The following is a 19,313-nucleotide window of genomic DNA, read 5'->3' on the forward strand; positions in this document are numbered from 1 at the left end:
AAAAAAAAAAAAAAAAAAAAAAAGAGAGAAAGCTCAGGAGGCCTCAACTCTAGACAAAGAATTAGGGGCAAAGAACCTGAATGCTAAGAATGGGAGAAATAGTCTTCCTACGGAAGAAGACACCAACCGGTTATTTAATATGAAAACATACACATAAGTAATATTATACAGACTGAGCAGGTTGTATTCATGACATTAAACATGTATGTATAGTCATACACAGCAATTAATAAAAAAAGAAATCATGAATTTGAAAGAGCAAGGAGGGGTATATGAAACAGTCTGGAAGGAGAAAATGGAAGGAGGAAATGATGTAACTATACTATAATCTCAAAAAAGAAAATATATAATAAAAAAATTTATCTGGAAGTTGGACGAATCCAAATTCAAAGAAAACAATAAAACCATCTGAAAAACAATGAAGTTAAACAATTGCTCCAGGGTGGGCAAAAAAGCCCATCACACGATTTTCTAGTTACCTTCAGCCTGAGTTCTACTGCAGGGAACTATTTACCCTTTCATTATAACCATGAGATGATAAAATGTGACAAGGCTGACAAAGAGGTGGGGCCATGAGGATGGTTGTGTGTACTTATGTGCAAGATTAAACTCAATTATGTGGCATTCTGAAGACAAGTCTTGACCACTTACCAACATGGAACGTAAAACAACACCAGGTACAACCAATTATATTAATTTCCAGTTCAGACCCAAAAAGATCTTCTGGAAAATCTCAAGTGATCCTGGGTAACACTACTTGGTGAGTGTAATTCTGAGCCTCATTGTCCTTAGCTCCAGAGAGCAGAGACAGAGATATCAGGGAAAGCATGCTCTTGACATCTACAGCGTAAAGTCTAAGGTATTTTCTGTCTATGAAGCCAACAGGGATCTGGGACCTTTAAATCTAGCGCTTATACCTGGAATACAATGGCAGGAAGTGTAGTCTGATAGTAGCCATCCTGGTCTGCTTCTGGCTCTGTCTCTTTGCTCCAGTCTTTCTTGTCTGTTTCCAGTGCTTTCCGAAGCCAGGCAATGATGTTGGACTACGAGTTTGGTATTATGGGAAAGGAAAGAACAGGCTCTGAGTTATATCCAACATTCTCCCTGCAGCACTTGTAGCTGCACAGACCAGATACAGGTTTTCACAGCAATCCTTGCTTCCAACCTTAGAGCCTGCTAGAGCACTTTATATGCAGCCCACTGGTGTGCATGCTGGTCTTTTCATATGTGGACCACCAAAACACTAACAATAGATAAAAAGAGAAAGAATCAAGAGGACTATTGATAAAAACTATGCTGGAGGACAAAACCAAATAGATGTCCAGCATCTGATGTTTAGGTCCAGTACATTAGAGAACAGACTTGGCAGCCCAGTCATCTCAGGCCACAGCAGAACACAGCTCTGCAGAACCCAGGGACTCTCAGTAGTGGCTTAGATGCCATCTTGTTGTCTCTTCCATCTTACTGAGACTGTCTAATGGTTATGAGGATGATGTGAGACTGGCCCCTTTGTCCCCAAATTGCCACCTCACTCTAGAACACACTGCTAAGGTGGCTCATGCTCCCTTAGACATAAGGTCTTGCTAGCCAGATAGGTGGCACAGGTTGGGTCCTCCAGCAGAAAAGACTCACATATCTGTGAAATACATTCAAATGAGCTCCAGACCCAGGCCAGAGTCAGGTATCCCTTCTTTTACAGAAAATGGACATGCCCAGACCATTTGAGGAACAGCTATTCTATTGAGAGTTAGCTCAGATGTCTCACCACATTACAGACAGACAACCATCACAGCACTTTCTGGGACTGCAACCTAATTCTACTCACCGTGAGTGTTGACATGTATGTGTCAAGCAGCTCGGAGATGACGTTTGGAGAGAGGAGAGGCTCCAGGGCACTAACATCCACTTCTGGGGCTAGTTCCACATTCCCCATCATCTCTGTACTGCAGTGAAAAGCATGTGTAAACGACAAACCGCAGCAGAACACTCAGACAATACTATCAAGTGAATCTACCTGTTTGGCTAGACATGTAACTGCATTATCCTAGAGATCTCAATGCTGACACTTCTACAACTCCACAGAATCAGGAAGAACATGCATGGAAAGCACAGAATGAAAGGTCAAGGATTTGGGGGCCACTCCATGATGTCACCATGCAGGCTACACAGCCACTTATGTAATCTCAATATGGCTTCTTCACACTGTGCCACATGCACAGGGAGCATGCATTCAAATGCAGGAAATCGTCCACAAAGGTCTGTCTGTCTGAACTCACTGTGTCTCTATAACTGAGACCAGGACCACACAAACAGAAATTGTCAAATCATCACACTTCATTAAGTAAGAAGATAATGGGCAAGTACTGTTATTTGGAACAACAAGCACTGTCATAAAAGTCACTAATCCCTATAGGAGGGTGAGACTAAGGCAAGAAATAAATGTTACTGAAAGAAACATGTCTGCAAGGAAAGAAAGACAACATTCATTTTACTGAGCACAAGGCAGGGAAACAAATGCTAAGTTTCATAGAAAACATATTTGTGCATGCAACTGGGCTCTCAAAAGTCTAGGACTCATCACTCAAAACACTGATATGAGTTATATTCAAATACATATTTAGAATAGCATTCTTTCTGAGTGAAAAAGAACTTCATGAAAATCTGCACATATTAAAAGACTATGTATTTAATCTTGGTTATCTGGCACTAAAACCCCAATGCCCTGTGTTTACAGAGGAAAAATGGCTCAAATTCTCCAGGGTCCAGTGTAATAAAGCATATACGATCAACATGAAGAGAATTCTTAAGAACAAAGACACTTTCAGCATGGCTCAAGAGAAAGATAACTGAGCCAGAGAGCTGTGCAAGTCCCATAAACACACATCATACTCCAGAACTGGGTAAGGACCCAGACTCCAGCTTTGAATCTTGCTCCCATGTCACTAGCTATGAAAAGTAAAAATATTATTCCCTCTGTGCCTCAGCTACCAAATGGAGATGATCATAGTATACCACCTGTCCCGTGTATATTCAACTGGGTTCACAAAAGTCTAGGACACATAACATACTATGGTCTAGATTATACAATGTGAAAGACTACAGAATGGAATAATGGAGATTATTTGGACCTCATAAAGTGGTAAAGGCATAAAGTCTAGGCCTATACATATAAACACTTCAAAATAATGGGGCTGGAGAAATGGCTCAGTGGTTAAGAGCACTTGCTGTTCTTGCGAGGACCTGAGTTTATTTCTCAGCACCCATGTCAGACAGCTCACAGACATTTGTAATCCCAATTTCAGAGAACCTACCTCTGGCATCTGAAGGCACCTGCATTCATGTATACATAACCATATGTAGACATATACATACCTCCATATAATTAAAGTAATAAAATACATGATTTTTAAAAATTACCAAATAATGATCATTATCCATGCCTAACAATTTTACTGTTTATAGTTCTCTGTATTTCAATATAGAAATACTCTATTATAAAGTTAAAACAACACATACACAAAATAAACCTCACTGTTAAAAATCATGCTTTCTTTCCCCATGATAACAAGAAGGGCATAGCACTGTTTTCTATCCATATAAGTAAAGTTAAAATTAATAACCATTTTAATTACCTAATCTTAAAGCATCGCACAATAGCCTTCCACTGACATTTCTTTCAAAGTCCAACTTTAACTACTTCATGCATAAAGTGGATCAGTTCCTTCACATAAAACAATAGTCTCAAGCTACAATGCGAAAGGAGTAACTGATTTTTCTATATAGTTTATATATTTTTCTATATATTCTCATTGCTATTTATTTATTTTTGAGATAGGCCCTGCTATTCTGTTCAGGCTGTGCTGAGACCATCTTTCTACTCAGTCTCTTGAGTTCAGGAACTACAGGTATGGGCTACTAAGTTGGTGTACAACTGTTTGTATTTAAATAATTAACTGTTACAGTGTACTGGTGAGGAAAACAAAGCCTGTGATCTCTTCACCAACCTGGTGAAGTCTGAAAAAGTCACTGAATTTCCTAGGGCTATATGCTCCCAACCTACAAAATGTTCCAATACTATACTTGTCTCAGGAAATCACTGTGAAGAAGCAAGAATGCACAGTGAGCACAGAAAATAATCAACACCATGGTGCATAACTGAGTGCTCAAGGGAGATGGAAAAGACCATGTAGAAATACTGTGCCAACATGACAGACTAGTTCATCCTCAAGAATAAGTCACCAACAGGCAGAACAGAAAGACCTTCACAATCCAGAAAAAGACATGGGTTCAAAATGGATGAGACTGTAAACTGTTGATCAGTGTGCAAAAGCAGAAAAAAAGAAGTTTCTAGATAAAAAGACACATAGGCATAAAAGCAATTCTACCTGGTGTAGGTATTTAGGACCCATGTCAAGAGGCTCACAATCTCGTTGGCCTCAAGGTCCTCTGACGCAAGGTCCTGCATCCGAGTGCTCAAGGCCTGGTGGTACATGCTCAGGAGGTTCTTAAAAATCTCATAGTGAGGAGGGAAGCACTGGACCATCAGGTTCTTGGCAACAATGAGATCATCCAGGACATACTTCCTAATGATCTCCAGGTGGCGCACAAGCCACATCTTGTCAGATTCTCTGGTGTCTGCCTGTGTACCTTCGATTCTAGTTGTCACTGTTCTGTCCAAGATGGCAAACATTTTTTCTTTCCAGTTTTTGGGCCTTCCAGGAGGAACAAACCCAGTTTGCTTTTTTCGATCAAGTATCCGCCTGTCAATTTTTTCTTCCCTTTCAATGATTCTGACCACGGAGACCAGCAAGGTAGGATCCCGGCGGACAGTGACCAGTGATCTTTGCAGCACCATCCACAGCTGCTTAGCCAGCTCATCAGAGAGTCCCTGTGTGCTACCAAAGTAGCCATGAATGAGTGTCATGTCCCGTTTGTTCCCACTGTCCATGCGGTATTGCTCACACATTAGCCCATCCCGAGAGCACTCCAGATCCATTAGCTTCCGGTGGGCTTGCAGGAGGGCTCCTTGCTCGATGAGATCTTGGGTCTCCCTCACAATCTCAGGCACTAAGAAAAGGTACAAAGATGACTTGGTGAAAACACACAGAGATGACAGCAGGTAAAGCAAGAGGCACGTGGCATCCATCTTCCCACCTGGACAGAAGCCCTGACAGACCCTAATGGTTGTGAACTATGGAGTCTATGAAAGGCTGGAAATTTTCATAAACCTAGCCATAAAAGGCCTGATGGAAATTGAGTTATTATGGTTCACTCAGCTACATGTGCTTTTTCTAAGGCACTGAATGCCTTCTTTTCAGAGCTAACGTAGGCTTCAGAAAAAAACCCCACACTTTCAAGTATGGTGATGTGTGTTCTGATTATTGACTGCTGCGTCTAACTGTTTTACAGCCACTATTGCTAATGTGAATTCCGGGAAATAAAGAGAATGGATACCTTCCTTTCTCTAATTTTCTTTCTATCCCTTAGGAAGTCCAACAGATAAGGACATTCAAAAGCACCCGTGTGTGTGTGTGTGTGTGTGTGTGTGTACATGTGTGTATATACATATGCTGTGTCAGAAAAATCACTATGTATATATGCTTAGGCAGATTCCAGGGTCCAGGCTTAGCATGCTAGAATCAAATGCCTAAAGCAAAACCACAAAGAATACTACAAACATACCCCATTCAATAAATATTCAAAAAATAAATCAGTAGGCCTGCTTAGACATAAACATTAAAACGACCATTTATCTAAAGTGAATGCAAGGGGAATGTGAGCAGGCAGGAGATGGAACCAAAAAATGTTGAGAGAATAATGGCAATTATCAGGAACAGAAACAAAAAGGCTAAAGAAAGTAGGCAGAGCCCAGAAGCTCTTATGGACCTGTAAGGCAGACCAGCATATATACTATATTAACTTCAAAGGAAGAAGATAGAAGAATGAACGGCTGGAAGCTCCAAAGTTTGATAGAGAATGTAAATGTCTTGGAGGTAATGGCCTGCCAGTCAAGGGACCCATACTAAGTCATGAAGCTGTGGCAGCAGTAAGAGAAGAAAAGGTACCATAAATAGTGTCACTAGTAAATTTCTCATCAGAAATTTTAGACACCAGATTTATCTAGCACTAAATACACTGTATTTAGTATTAAAATGTATTTTTAGATACACTGAAAGTAATAAAAAAAAACCTACTACCAACTAGCAATGGCTTTTCTTCTTTTTTCTTTCTTTTTTATCCTCCTTTGAGACAGGGTCTCAATCCGTAGCCCACACTGAACTCAAACATGCAATAATCTTACTACCTCAGCCTTCACATGCTGGAATTACAATTGTGAGCCACCAAGACCCGCTTTTACCAAGAATCTTTTATCCAGCAAAACTATCATAAAAAGGGAAAGAGAAAATAGGATGCCAAAATAAGAGAAAGATGAAAAACCTTTATGATTAGACTTGTTTGTAGGACACACTAGAGGGAATTCTGTGGGGAAAAAAAGACATTAGACAGTAACTTGTGAAATGACAATAACTGGGAGTTTTAAAGAAATTTTAGCCAGGAATGGTGACACACACCTGTAATTTCAGCACTTGGGTAGAAGAAGGAGAATCAAAAACTCAAGTCATATTTAGCTATATAACAAGTTCATGACCAGCCTGGGTTACATGAGATCATCTTAAAAACCCAATTCAAATAAATAAAATAAAACTCAAACAAAAACAAAGTAGGAAAAATCTCAATAAAGTAAATTCAAGACCAAGTATTTAACCTAATTTTTTTGTTTTCTACATGATCCGAAAAACTAATAAAGTATCAGTTCATTTTTGGACATACACTAAGTATAAAGAAGAAAGTGAAGAGAAGTGGGAAGAAGTTATACAGAAATAAAGTTTTTACATGTTGGTGAATTCACAATGGTATAAATTCAATCTGGAGGTGATAACAATTTCAAGATATTAGATGTCAGTCCTACAGTAACCACAAGATTACTAAAACATAAATACATAGAAAGAAAGAAAGAAAGAAAGAAAGAAAGAAAGAAAGAAAGAAAGAAAGAAAGAAAGAAAGAAACTTAAGTGTCTCTTTAGAAAAACAATACAGAGAATTACAGTATGTGATATTGTGATATAAGGGACAAAAAATTCAGCATATGAAAAACAAACAGTAAAACCCTTTTTTACTAGTAATTACTTTAACTATAAGCAGTTTAAACTCTCCAATCAAAATAGATGGCAGAAAAAAATATTTAAAAAGTGATTTAATCATGGGCTGGAAAGATGATTCAATGTTTATGAGCACTTCCTGCTGTTCCAGAAAACCTGGATTCAGTTCCCAGCATCTATCCTGTAACCCTCACAACCATCTATATCTAGTTCCAAGGGATCCTACACTGTCTCCTGACCTCTTTGAGCACTAAGCATTGCATATGGTGCATATGTATACATGTAGGAAAAACACTCATACACATAAATAAACATAATTTTTAAAAAGTGATTCAACCATACATGTCTACAAAAGACTACCCTTAAGCTGAGAATATTAGAGAAAGATTGCCTGTGTAAATAGTAACAAAAAGTCAAAAGCAGTATTACATGAGACAAAACAGCTTTAAGTAAATTGAAGGAGGATATAACAGAAGGGTCTATTAACAAGATGGTACAGTTACACAGTTATGACAATTATTGTCATTTCTGCATCTCAAACACTACAAGAATATATAAAGCAAAAACTGACAGAACTAAAAACTAAAGAACTAAAAAGGCACGGCTCTGCCTCTCTACAAGGATCACTACACTAGAGACCAGTACTTCCTCTCAGTGAGGACAAAACAAGCAGAAGGTATGTGAAAAAAACAAGGATCTATGCAATACAGTAAAACACAGGGACTCTCAGTCAAGCCCAACCATATGGAAGGAGAACTGCTAAATTGCCTAGAAGGAACAAAGACCAGCAGGGTCCCTGGAGGAAAAAAAGACTATCTGAGCCTCCTGGAAGAACACTCCCTAACCTGTTGAGCTGTCTGAAGACTGTGCAGTGTGCTCTGAGATTCCAGCTTGTGTGAGCTGGCATCCATGCTTTGGTGGGCTTTGTGATATTGATATAGCTTTCTGAGTTATTTCTGTTCATGAAAAACCAGATGGCTAAAGGCCAGCGTAAGAACATAATCAACAAAAGCCTGGAAAATATGGCACCACCAGAATCCAGCTATCCTGCTACAGCAAAGATTCCACCATATCTGAATTGAAAGAAAATACCCTTAAATCTAATCTTATGAAGATGACAGAGGCCTTTAAAGAGGAAATGAATAGATCCCTTAAAGAAATAAGGAAAATACGATCAAACAGGTGAAAGAAATAAAACAGTTCAAGACCTGAAAATGAAAATAAAAGCAGTAAAGAAAACACAATCTGAGAGGATGCTGGAGATGGAAAACCTAGTAAAGAAAACAGTAAATAGAGATATAAGTATCACCAACAGAATACAAGAGATGGAAGTGAGAATCTCGGGAGTAGAAAATACAACAGAAGAAATTGATACATTTGTCAAAGAAAATGCTAAAGCTAAAACGTTTCTAACACAAAACATCCAGGAAATTTGGGACATTATGAAAAGATTAAACTTAAGAATAATAGGAATAAAAGGAGAAGATTCCCAACTCAAAGGCCCAGAAAAGATCTTCAACAAAATCATACAAAAAAATTTCCCCAACCTAAAGAAAGACATGCCTATAAACATACAAGAAGCTTACAGATACCAAACAGCGTGGACCAAAAGAGAAAATCCTTCTGCCACATCAGAACACTAAGTATACAGAAAAAAAAGAAAAAATATTAAAAGCTGCTAGGGAATAAGGCCAAGTAACTTAAAAAGGCAGATCTATTAGAATTAGACCTGACTGCTCAAAGGAGACTTTAAAAGTCAGAAGGGCTCATGCAGCTGTCTTACAAACCCTAAGACACCACAGAGGGCAGTCCATACTACTATACCCAGCAAAACTTTCAATCTCCATAGATGGGGATACCAAGATATTCTATGACAAAACCAAATTTCTGAACAGAACACCCATAGCTTAGGCACTAAGATCAACAATTAGCAAATGGGACCTCATGAAACTGGAAAGCTTCTGTAAGGCAAAGGACATGGTCCATAGGACAAAACAACAATTTGACAGAGGACTAATATCCAAAATATATAAAGAACTCAAGAAGTTAGACACAAACAACCCAAATAACCCAATTAAAAAATGGGGTACAGAGCTAAACAGAGAAATCTCTAGTGACCGACAAACACTTAAAGAAATATTCAACATCCTTAGTCATCAGGGAAATGCAAATCAAAATGACTCTGCAATTCCACCTTATACCCAATCAGAATGACTTTAGCCATTTTGATCTTAATCAAAACCTCAAGGTTTTGCTGGAGAGGATGTGTAGCAAGGGGACCATTCCTCCATTGCTGGTGGGAGTAGAAACTTGTAGAACCACTCTGGAAATCAATTTGGAAGTTTCTCAGAAATTTGGGAATAGTTCTACCTCAAGACCCAGCTACATACCACTCCTGGACATATACCCAAAAGATGTTCCAGCATATCACAAGGACATGTGCTCCACTATGTCCATAGCAGCTTTATATATAATAGCCAGAATCTGGAAACAACCCAGATGTCCCGCAAGAATGGATACAGAAAATGTGGTTCGTTTACACAATATTGCTCAGCTATTAAAAAGTGAGGACATCATAAATTTTGCAGGCAAATGGATGGAACTAGAAAATATCATCCTGAGTGAGGTAACCCAGACCCAAAAAGCCATACATGGTATGTACTCACTGATAAATGGTATTAGCCAAAAAGTTCAGAATACCCATGATAGAACTCACAGACCATATGAAGCTTAACAAGAAGGAAGGCCCAAGTGTGATTGCTCCAATCCCACTTAGAATAGGGAACAAAATAATCATTGGAAGCAGAGGGAGGGAGGGACCTGGGTGGAAGAGGGGGGGGAGGGGAAAAAGTGGCAGGATCAGGTATGGGGCGGGGGAACAGGAGAGAAGTTCAGAGGGCCTGGAGAATGAATAGAAATATGCAGCAGTGTGGGGTGGGGGACAGGGGAAACCTCTAGAAAGTTCTAGATACCAGGGATGTGAGAGGCTCCCATGACCCATTGTCCCCATTTCAGCTAACCAGACTCCTCAGAGCTCCCAGAGACTAAGCCACTAACCAAAGAGCATACATGGGCTAGTCCATGACACCCCATTACATATGTAGCATAGGACTGCCTTGTCTGGCCTCAGTGGAGGGGATGGACTTGGTCCTGTGAAGGACTGAAGCCCTAGAGAAGGAGGATACTAGAGGGATAAGGTGAGAGTAGATGGGTGGGTGGGGAGCATCCTCTTAGAGGTGAAAGGGAGAGAAGATGGAGTGGGGGCTTGTGGAGGGAGAAGCAGGAAAGGGAACAACATTTGAAATGTAAATAAAAAAATAATTAATAAAAATAAAATAAAATAAAATTGAAAAGAAGAAAAAAGTTCTCAAACTAACAATCCAACTTTACAATTTAAGGAGCTGATAAAAGGAGATAGGTTAAAGAGATGGTTCAGTGGTTAGAGTCCTTGTTGTTCTTACAGAGAATGCAATTCAGTTCCCAACACCCACACAGAGGCTCACAACTACCTACAATTCCAGTTACAGGGACTCTAATGCCCTTTTCTTACTTCTGTAGGTCCTAGGCGTGAATGTGGTACATATACATACATGTAGGCAAATACTCACACACATAAAATAAATGAATCTTTAAAAAAAGAATAAGTAAATTCAAAGCTAAAAGGAAGGAAATAATAGAGATTAGAATACAGATAAACAATAGAGTATATAAAAACCAATAGAGATAAACTGATCCTTTGAAAAGATTAAGGAAACAGGCAAACCCTTAGCTCAAATGGTCTAAGAGAAAAAAATTCTAATTAAAATATGAAAGTAGGAATATTACAATTAATTCTTCAGAAATTGAAAAAGAAACTGTAAAAGAGAACAGTGAAAAAACTGAATACTGAACAACCCACATCAAAAAAATTCCTGGAAACAAAACCTACCAGACTGAAAAACAAAGCAGTAGAAAATCCGAACAGATCTCTCTATAAAGAAAATCCCTATCCCAGTTGCATCACTAATGAATTGGCCAAACGTTTAGAAAACTAGCTCCAGTGTTTCTTCAGATTTCCTAGACACTGAAAAGTTCATGACTGGAGACAGCTGACACTGTTCATGAGTGAGCTGTGGAACATTCTGCATTCCATAACACAGTACCAAAGAGACAATTCTGGCCAGTCAGTCAGCCCCCTGCCTCTTTTCCAGGATCCTTGAAGCTCTGGCTGTCTCACTGAGAGACTCCAGACCTGCTCTGTTCTGCCCACCTGGCTCCCGTGTCATCTGTTCCCTGGCCTGTGCACTTACTTGTCCTAGCTGAAGAACTGCTCTTTCCCCAAATCCTCTGTCTCAGGGCCTGCCTCCCATCCTGCCCAGGTAGCTGCCCCTCTAAAGAGCATGGACTTCTACTTCTACTCTTGCTCAGTAGACTCCTAGTCACGCATCCACAGATAAAACCAATTGCTCTGCAGTGCACGTCTGTGCACCATCCAGAAACAGATCAGTATGTTCTCCACTGGTCCTTATTTATGTTTGCTCAACTGACCCTTTCCATTCATGTTCAGAGAAATTATGTGAGCAGGCAGAATCAAGCTTACTGTGCACTCAAGGAAAGGCCTAAAAAGTATATAGCAAAGAAACGCTGGTCTGCCTCTACTCATCTCACAGAGCTAACAGTGTTTGAAGGAAAAGCAAGTATGTGCATGTGAAGAGCCACCCAAATCCTCCCCCAATTCCCCTCTCCTATCTGCCACTCACCAGAGAATATGTTCTTGAGGTTCTCCACAGCTGCAGCCAGTTGGCTGTGCTGTACCACTGCATCTTTTACATCTCTGAGACTCTCAATGGTGTTGATGCTTTGCCTCCAGTCCTTGCTGACATCAGCCAGTGACTGCTGGATATCCTTGACATCATTCAATGCATTGTGGAGCTGGCTTAGGCCTGTGCGTACCCCATCTAGTTGAGACTGGATTGCAGCCTAAAGGAGACACCATGCAAGTAAGCAGAGCCAATGACAGCCATACATGATTTCAAGAGGAATACATTTTTCCAGGGAGGATCAAGTTCAGAAAGAACCATTTAAAGGGAACAAAAACTACCCAATTTTAGGGGAAAAAAAAAAACCAAGAGAATAATTTAATGGACTCATACAGTAACTTTTTGTTTTTTTTTTTTTAATACTGTCTGGGAACAGAATAATGTTATATATTAAAGCTTAAATAATACTTAAAAAGATTAATAAGCAGAAAGCAGAGAAAAAGGCAGTTTCATTCAGGAGATTATAGAAAAGAATAAATTTCAAAAGGAATACATTAACAAAGAAAAACAAAGATTCTATCATATCTAGCTCAGTAAACCAGCAAATCCTACCTGGATGGGGAAAAAGCAAAGACCAAACAGTTCATGTGCTAGAAAAATAACCAACAAAATTACAGTAACCAGCAAACTGCTCTCAGTAACTAAATAAAAAATGATCTTCATTCAATTAAGAGACACAAACTAACAGACTGGACTGGAAAAACAAATAAACAAATCAAGATCCAAGTATCTATTACCTCCAAGAATCACACCTCATGGGCACTGATATTCATTGACCGAGAATGTCGGACAGAAGTTGATTTACTTTGGAACAAATAAAAGCTGAAAAGAAGGTCCTTAGCTTTATTGAAATAGGATAAAATAGACTTCAAACAAAAATTAGGCCATTATTCTGAGATGTGATAAAGTAGTTTTAAAACCAAAACTTGTCATAAGACATAAAGACCAATATATATTAATTAAAGAACAATCCATCAAAAAGATACAACAATTGTAAATATATATGTACCAAGTAATGGGTCTCATGATTTTATAAAATACTACTGGCTATAAAGGGGCAAACAGGTCCTGATACTGATTTAAAAAAAAAATCCCACTGTTATCAATAGGTCATTTAGACTAAAAATCAATAAAGAAACTTCATTGTTAAATTATACCACATAACAAATGGACTTAAAAGCTTATCTATTTGCACTCAACTTCACAATAGGATTTTTTTTTAATTTCATGTTGCAAATAACCTTAGTATTTTATGTTGGGCTGCATTCATAGCTTCACATAACAGGTTATACACACCTGATTCTACAGAGTATTCAAACCAACATCTGAATAATATACATTTTTCTCATCAAGCTATGGAACTTTCTCCAATACAGATCACATTTTAGTCCATACCGTAAGTTTGTTTTAACAAATACAAAAAATTCAAATAATTTCTTATATCTTATTAGATCACAATGGAATAAAATATGCAATCAACATCAAGAGAAACTACAGAATCTATAAAAAATAATTGGGAGACTAAATAAAATAATCTTGAATTATCAGTAGGTTATAGAAAAAAATCAGAGTAGAAATTTAAAAATTCTTAGTAAATGAAAATAAAAGCACAGTTTATCAGAACCTATAAGATATAGCTAAGGCTATCTTTAAAAAAGTTCATAGTTTTGAATGCTTACACACAAAAAAAAAATCAAGAGATCTCAAACCAATTAACTAAGGATCTAATTCAGGATCTTAGAAAAATAAGAACAAGATAAATTCAAACAGCAAAAAAAAAAATAATAAAGATCAGGATCAGGACAGAAATGAATAAAATGGAAATTAAAATGGCAATACATAGAATCAACCAAAGATTTAGCTCTTTGAAAAAAAAAAAAAGAAAGAAAGAAAGAAAGAAAGAAAGATTGACAAAATAACCAAGATGGGGATGAAGACCCAAATTAATAAAAATTAGAGATGACAAGGGGGACAAAAGATTCCAAGGAAATCCAAAGGCTTGTTAGGGAATAATTTAATGCCATGGTCCCCAAACTGCAAGCTATAAAAAATGAATACATTCCTAAATACATATGACCTACCAAGTTACATCAAGGAACATAAACAACTTAAACATACCTGAAACAAATCACAAAACAGAGTAGTATAGAGTCTCCAAACAAGGAAAATCCTGGGTTAGACAGATTCTTCACGAAACTCTACAAGACTTTTAAAGGAGAGCTAATACCAATGCTCCTCAAACTTTCAGGAAGCAGAAAAGAAACCCAACCAAAACCATCCTGTAATGACAGTATTACCCTGATACAACAGTAGTTAGTCTAAGGATACAACAGTAACAACAACAAAGAAAACTACAGTAAACTTTCCTAGTAAACGTAGAAGAAATAAAATTATTAGTAAAATACTCATAAGCTTAATTCAAGAACATATCAAGAAATTCATTATCATAATAAAACTGGTTTCATTCCTGGGATGCAAGAATAATTAAAAGCAAAAATCAATAAATATAAGACAGCACATAAATAAGCTTGAAAGGCAGAAATCACATGATCCATCTCAATATACACAGATAAATTCAATACCTTTCACAATAAAATCCCTGAAGAGTTTAGGAATAGAAAGAAAATACAGTATTATGAGTATTTATGACAAACCTATTGTCAACATTATACCAATGGGTAAAACTGAAAGCAGTTCCTCTAAAATTAGGAATAAGACAAAGTGCCTACTCTCTTCACTCTTACTGTAGTACTGTAAGTCTCAGGAACAGCAAAGAGCCAACAGAAAGCAGAGGAATACAAATACAAAAAAAAGTAAAATTACTCCTATTTATAGAAGGCATGACCCTGTATTTAAAAACCCTTTAAAGCCGGGCGTGGTGGCGCACGCCTTTAATCCCAGCACTTGGGAGGCAGAGGCAGGTGGATTTCTGAGTTTGAGGCCAGCCTGGTCTACAGAGTGAGTTCCAGGACAGCCAGGGCTATACAGAGAAACCCTGTCTNAAAAAAAAAAAAAAACAACCCTTTAAGACTTCATCAGGAAACGTACAGACCTGATAAACACTTTCAGCAAAATAGCAGAATATCAATATACAAAATCAGTAGCTTTTCTATATAGTTAGTAGCTAACTTGCCAAGAAAAAAACTGTTTTTTTTTCTCTTAAATCTCACAATAGCTTCAAAAAAAATAGTATATACCCCGGAACAAACATCAGCAAGGAGCCGAAAGAACTCGACAATATAAACTTTAAAACACTGAAGAAAGAAATTGAAGATGCTAGAAGATGAAAAAAAAAACCTCTTATGCTCATTAAATTTTGTGAGAACATCAGACAAAAAATTCATGCAATCCTCATTAAAATCTCAATGACATTCTTCATAGACTTGAAAAAAACAAGCCTAAAGTTGCTATAAAAGCACAAGACCCAAAAGAGCAAAGCAATTTTACGCCAGAAAAAAAGTACATTTTGTTTGGAATAGCCATAGAGGTCAGGAAATTACTAAGGGGCCACGGGGAGAGATATTCATGGGAGGAAAGACAAAATGTACAAGTATAAAGGGCTAAAGGCAATAATAGAATGGGCAGGGTTAAACTGAGGTGAGGAAGCAGAGGGTACAGCAGGGGTATGGGAAGGGATAAATAACACTAAAGACATAAGGACACCTACTATTATAGACATGCCCTAAACAGACATAATATAGAGTCAAAATGGAGTGTCCTGGCTAGTTTTGTGTCAACTTGGTGCAAGCTAGAGTCATCCTAAAGAAGGGAACCTCAATTGGGAAAAGGCCTCCATAAGATCCAAGCTGTAAGGAATTTTCTTAATTAGTGGTTGATATGGTAGGGAACCAACCCATAGGTGCCACTCCTGGGTTTTATAAGAAGAGTGGGCTGAGCAAAGCCATGGGAGCAAGTCAGTCAGCAGCACCCCTCCATGGCCTCTGTATTAGCTCCTGCCTCCAGGACCCTGTCCTGTTTGAGTTCCTGTCCTGACTTCCTTCAGTGATGAACAGTGTCCTGTGGAAGGTGTAAGCCAAATAAACCCTTTACTCCCCAGATTTCTTTGGTCATGGTTTTTTCAGCACAGCAACAGCAACCCTAACTAAGACAAGGAGTAAGCCTGTCACAGGGTAACAATGTCCCTACTAAACACTGGAGGCTAACAAATAAAAAGTCCAGTGCCAGAAACAGGTCATTTCTTTTGGAGCTGTTGGCTAGTGTGGTCCCATAGACTTTAAACATTACAGGCCAATGCACTGTTCTTAGTTAGGCTCTCAGTCCTTGATGGTACAAGACCTGTTGTTGAAGATACCACATTCTTAAATGATAGAACCTTGGAAAATGAGGCTGCTATGGACCCAGAAGCTTCAAACTACTGAATAACTTTATAGTGCTGGCGGGTGCTATGCAAGCTACAAGAAGAGAAAAGAAATCATCACTCATACTCAGCTATAACTCTGTGAGCTACAACGACTGGTCTGTCAAGACAGGTCTATTGGTGCAGTCACGGCACAAACCCCATGGGAGTAACCAACTACTTTCTGCTTGGATTTAAACCCAGCTCCACAAGATAAAACTCACCCCTAGTATCTTGCTGAGCCAAGAACCCATGGCTAAACAGTTCACAGGCCTCAGAAGAGAACCTACTATTATTTTGCTAAAGGGACACATATTCAATTGATTCCTAATAACTTTCATTACACAGTTAGATCAATGCATCCCTCCATCCTCACCTGAGAAGCTTTCACATTCAGTAGATGATGTTTATCACGGAAACTCTCAGCCCTAAAGGAAACATACCTCTTGTACCTCACTTCCCCCTCCAAAAATAAGGTCAGAGACCACTGTGGACAAGGTGACAGACAATGTGTAAGAGCCAGAGGCAGTGAATGGTCACATGGATAAATCTGGATACAGTACAGCAGCTGCACATATGAACTCACAATGGTTTTGACAGCATGCACAACACCTGTGCACACCCAAATCAGACTGAATTCCAGCATATCCAGGGAGTTGGGTGCACAGTCCCATGCCTGGCAGGGAGGCTGGCAATTGTTACCTGCTAGGAAAAGAAGTGTCAGTTTTCTCTAAGAGTCTAGCACCTAGTAAGCTGACTACACTCCAGTAGAAGACCATACATCTAAGAATATCTGGGCAGCAAACTGGTTTGGGAAGATTGTTGTTTTCCTTTTTCTAGAAGGACACAAAGTTGGTTGGATAAAGAAATGAAAATGGATCTTGGAAGAGTTGGAAAGATGAGTATTATCAAATAACATTGCAGACAACTAAAAAGTTTTTAGGTGCACTAAAAACTTTCAAAGAACTAAGAGATACGTAAAAACAAAGAAATAAGAAAAAGCAATTCTGAAATTGTTACAGAAGCACAAGACTTCAAAATAAAGTCAAATCAGTTCTAAGCAGGAAAACCAATATTTTAGGCATTATAATTCTTGTTCTCAGATTATACTACAAAGCCAAAAAGCAAAACAGCACAGTGCTTACATGAAAACTGGCCCACCCACTAACGGGACAGGCTAAAGATCCAGGAAAGAAAGGAAATACATTACAAGTACAACCATCTAGTTTTTGGTAAAGGTATGAAAACCATAATTGGAAAAGACGCTCTCTTTAAAACAGTGCTGGGAAAACTTAGTATTCATGTGTAAAAGAATAAAAACAGATTCCTGTCACTCATTTTACACAAAAATCAATTAAAAATGGATCAAAGACCTTAATGTAACACCCGAAATGCTACAACAAAACAAAGAAACATTGTAAGCTACAAGCATAGGCAAGATGTCTTAAAAAGAAGTCAAATAGGCTCAAGAAATAATCATTCAGAGCTGATAAACAGGACAACAAAAAGTAAAAAGGCTTCTAAACAGCAAATGTTACAATCAAAACAGTGAAAAGATAGCCTACAAAACAGATTTTTGCATTCTCTATATCCAACAGATTAAAACTTACCATCCATAAAGAAGTAAACACACACACCCATACACCAAATCTCCATTAACAAGCTAGCAAACTGAACATACAGCTATCAAAAGAAATGCAAATAAGATCCATGAAAAAATGTTCAACAATATTATCCTTTAGGAAAATGTAATTAAAACTATACTGAGTGTATGTGGTGACACACAACTGTAAAGTCTGTACTCAAGCCCTAAAGCAAAGAACTACTGTGAATTTGAGGCCAGTTTGGGCTACACAGGGAGTACAAAGCCAGCCAGAAGTGCATGGCGAGATCTTGCCTAAAAATATCACACACACACACACAAAACAATAAATCAAATAAGCAAGAATAGCTGAATAAATAAATGTGCATTAATATTCTATCTCACTCCAATCATAATGGCTATCATTTAAAAAAAAAAAAAACATGCTGGGAGGCAGAGAGATGGCTTGGTGATCAAGAGCACTTATTGCCCTTGTAGTTCTGGCTTCAGTCACCAGCACCCACATGGTGGCTCACAGCCATCCATCCCAGTTCCTGGAGCACCAAATGCCCTCTTCTGACCTCTGCAGACACCAGACAGGCACATGGTACACATGAAATCAGTATGGACGTATCTTCAAAACATAAAACTACCATACAATCCAGCTATATCACCCCTAGGTATATACTCAAAACAGTCTAAGTCACAAGCCAAAGAGATACTACTTGCACATCTGTGTTTATTGCTGCACTATTCACAAGAGCCAAGACACAGAACCTAGAAGTCCATCAACAGATGAATGGATAAAGTACACAATAGAATTGTATTCAACTGTGAAGAAAGATGAATTTATATCATTTGCAGAAAAAAATAGAAGAAACTAGAGATCATTTTGATTAAATAAGTCAGACTCAGAAAAACAAATATTGCATGTTTTCTTTCAGAATTAAAGAAAATAGATTTAAGTGCACACACACACAGAAAAGCACACCATGAAAGTTAAAGGGGATTATGAGGTATGAAGAAAAGAGTCTAGTCTAGTGCAGAGGTTCTCAATCTTACTAATGTTGCAGTCCTTTAATACGTTCCTCATGTTGTAGTGACCCCAACCATAAAATTATTTTTGTTGCTACTTCATTTTGTTTGGTAGGTTGGTTGGTTTTCCAGACAGGATCTCTTTATACAGCCTTATCTGTCCTGGAACTTGCTCTGAAGACCAGGATGGCCTTGAACTTACAGAGATTCATCTGCCTCTGCTTCCCAAGTGCTGGGATTAAAGATGTGCACCACCACCACCCGGATCCTTGCTACTTTATAACTGTACTTTTGCTATTATTATGAACATTACTGTAAATGTGTGTTTTCTGATGGTCTTAGTGACCCCTGTGAAAGAGTCACTTGATCCCCAAAAGGGT

The 19,313-nt window shown here is 38.3% G+C and overlaps 1 protein-coding gene across 5 annotated transcripts in view; it reads right to left on the bottom strand.

The window, feature by feature from the left end:
* Positions 1-19,313, bottom strand: part of Exoc3 (exocyst complex component 3) — a 41,882-nt gene that overhangs the window by 20,401 nt on the left and 2,168 nt on the right. For all 5 annotated transcript variants that reach the window (XM_029543913.1, XM_029543914.1, XM_029543916.1 and 2 more), the window contains exons 3-6: positions 11,900-12,119; positions 4,386-5,067; positions 1,826-1,943; positions 918-1,043 (exon numbers count right to left, since the gene is read on the bottom strand). In XM_029543913.1, the coding sequence (XP_029399773.1) occupies positions 918-1,043; positions 1,826-1,943; positions 4,386-5,067; positions 11,900-12,119 (1,146 nt within the window). The remainder of the gene's footprint in view (positions 1-917; positions 1,044-1,825; positions 1,944-4,385; positions 5,068-11,899; positions 12,120-19,313) is intronic.

Source organism: Mus pahari, chromosome 11, assembly GCF_900095145.1.
Source record: "Mus pahari chromosome 11, PAHARI_EIJ_v1.1, whole genome shotgun sequence".
Lineage (NCBI taxonomy): Eukaryota > Metazoa > Chordata > Mammalia > Rodentia > Muridae > Mus > Mus pahari.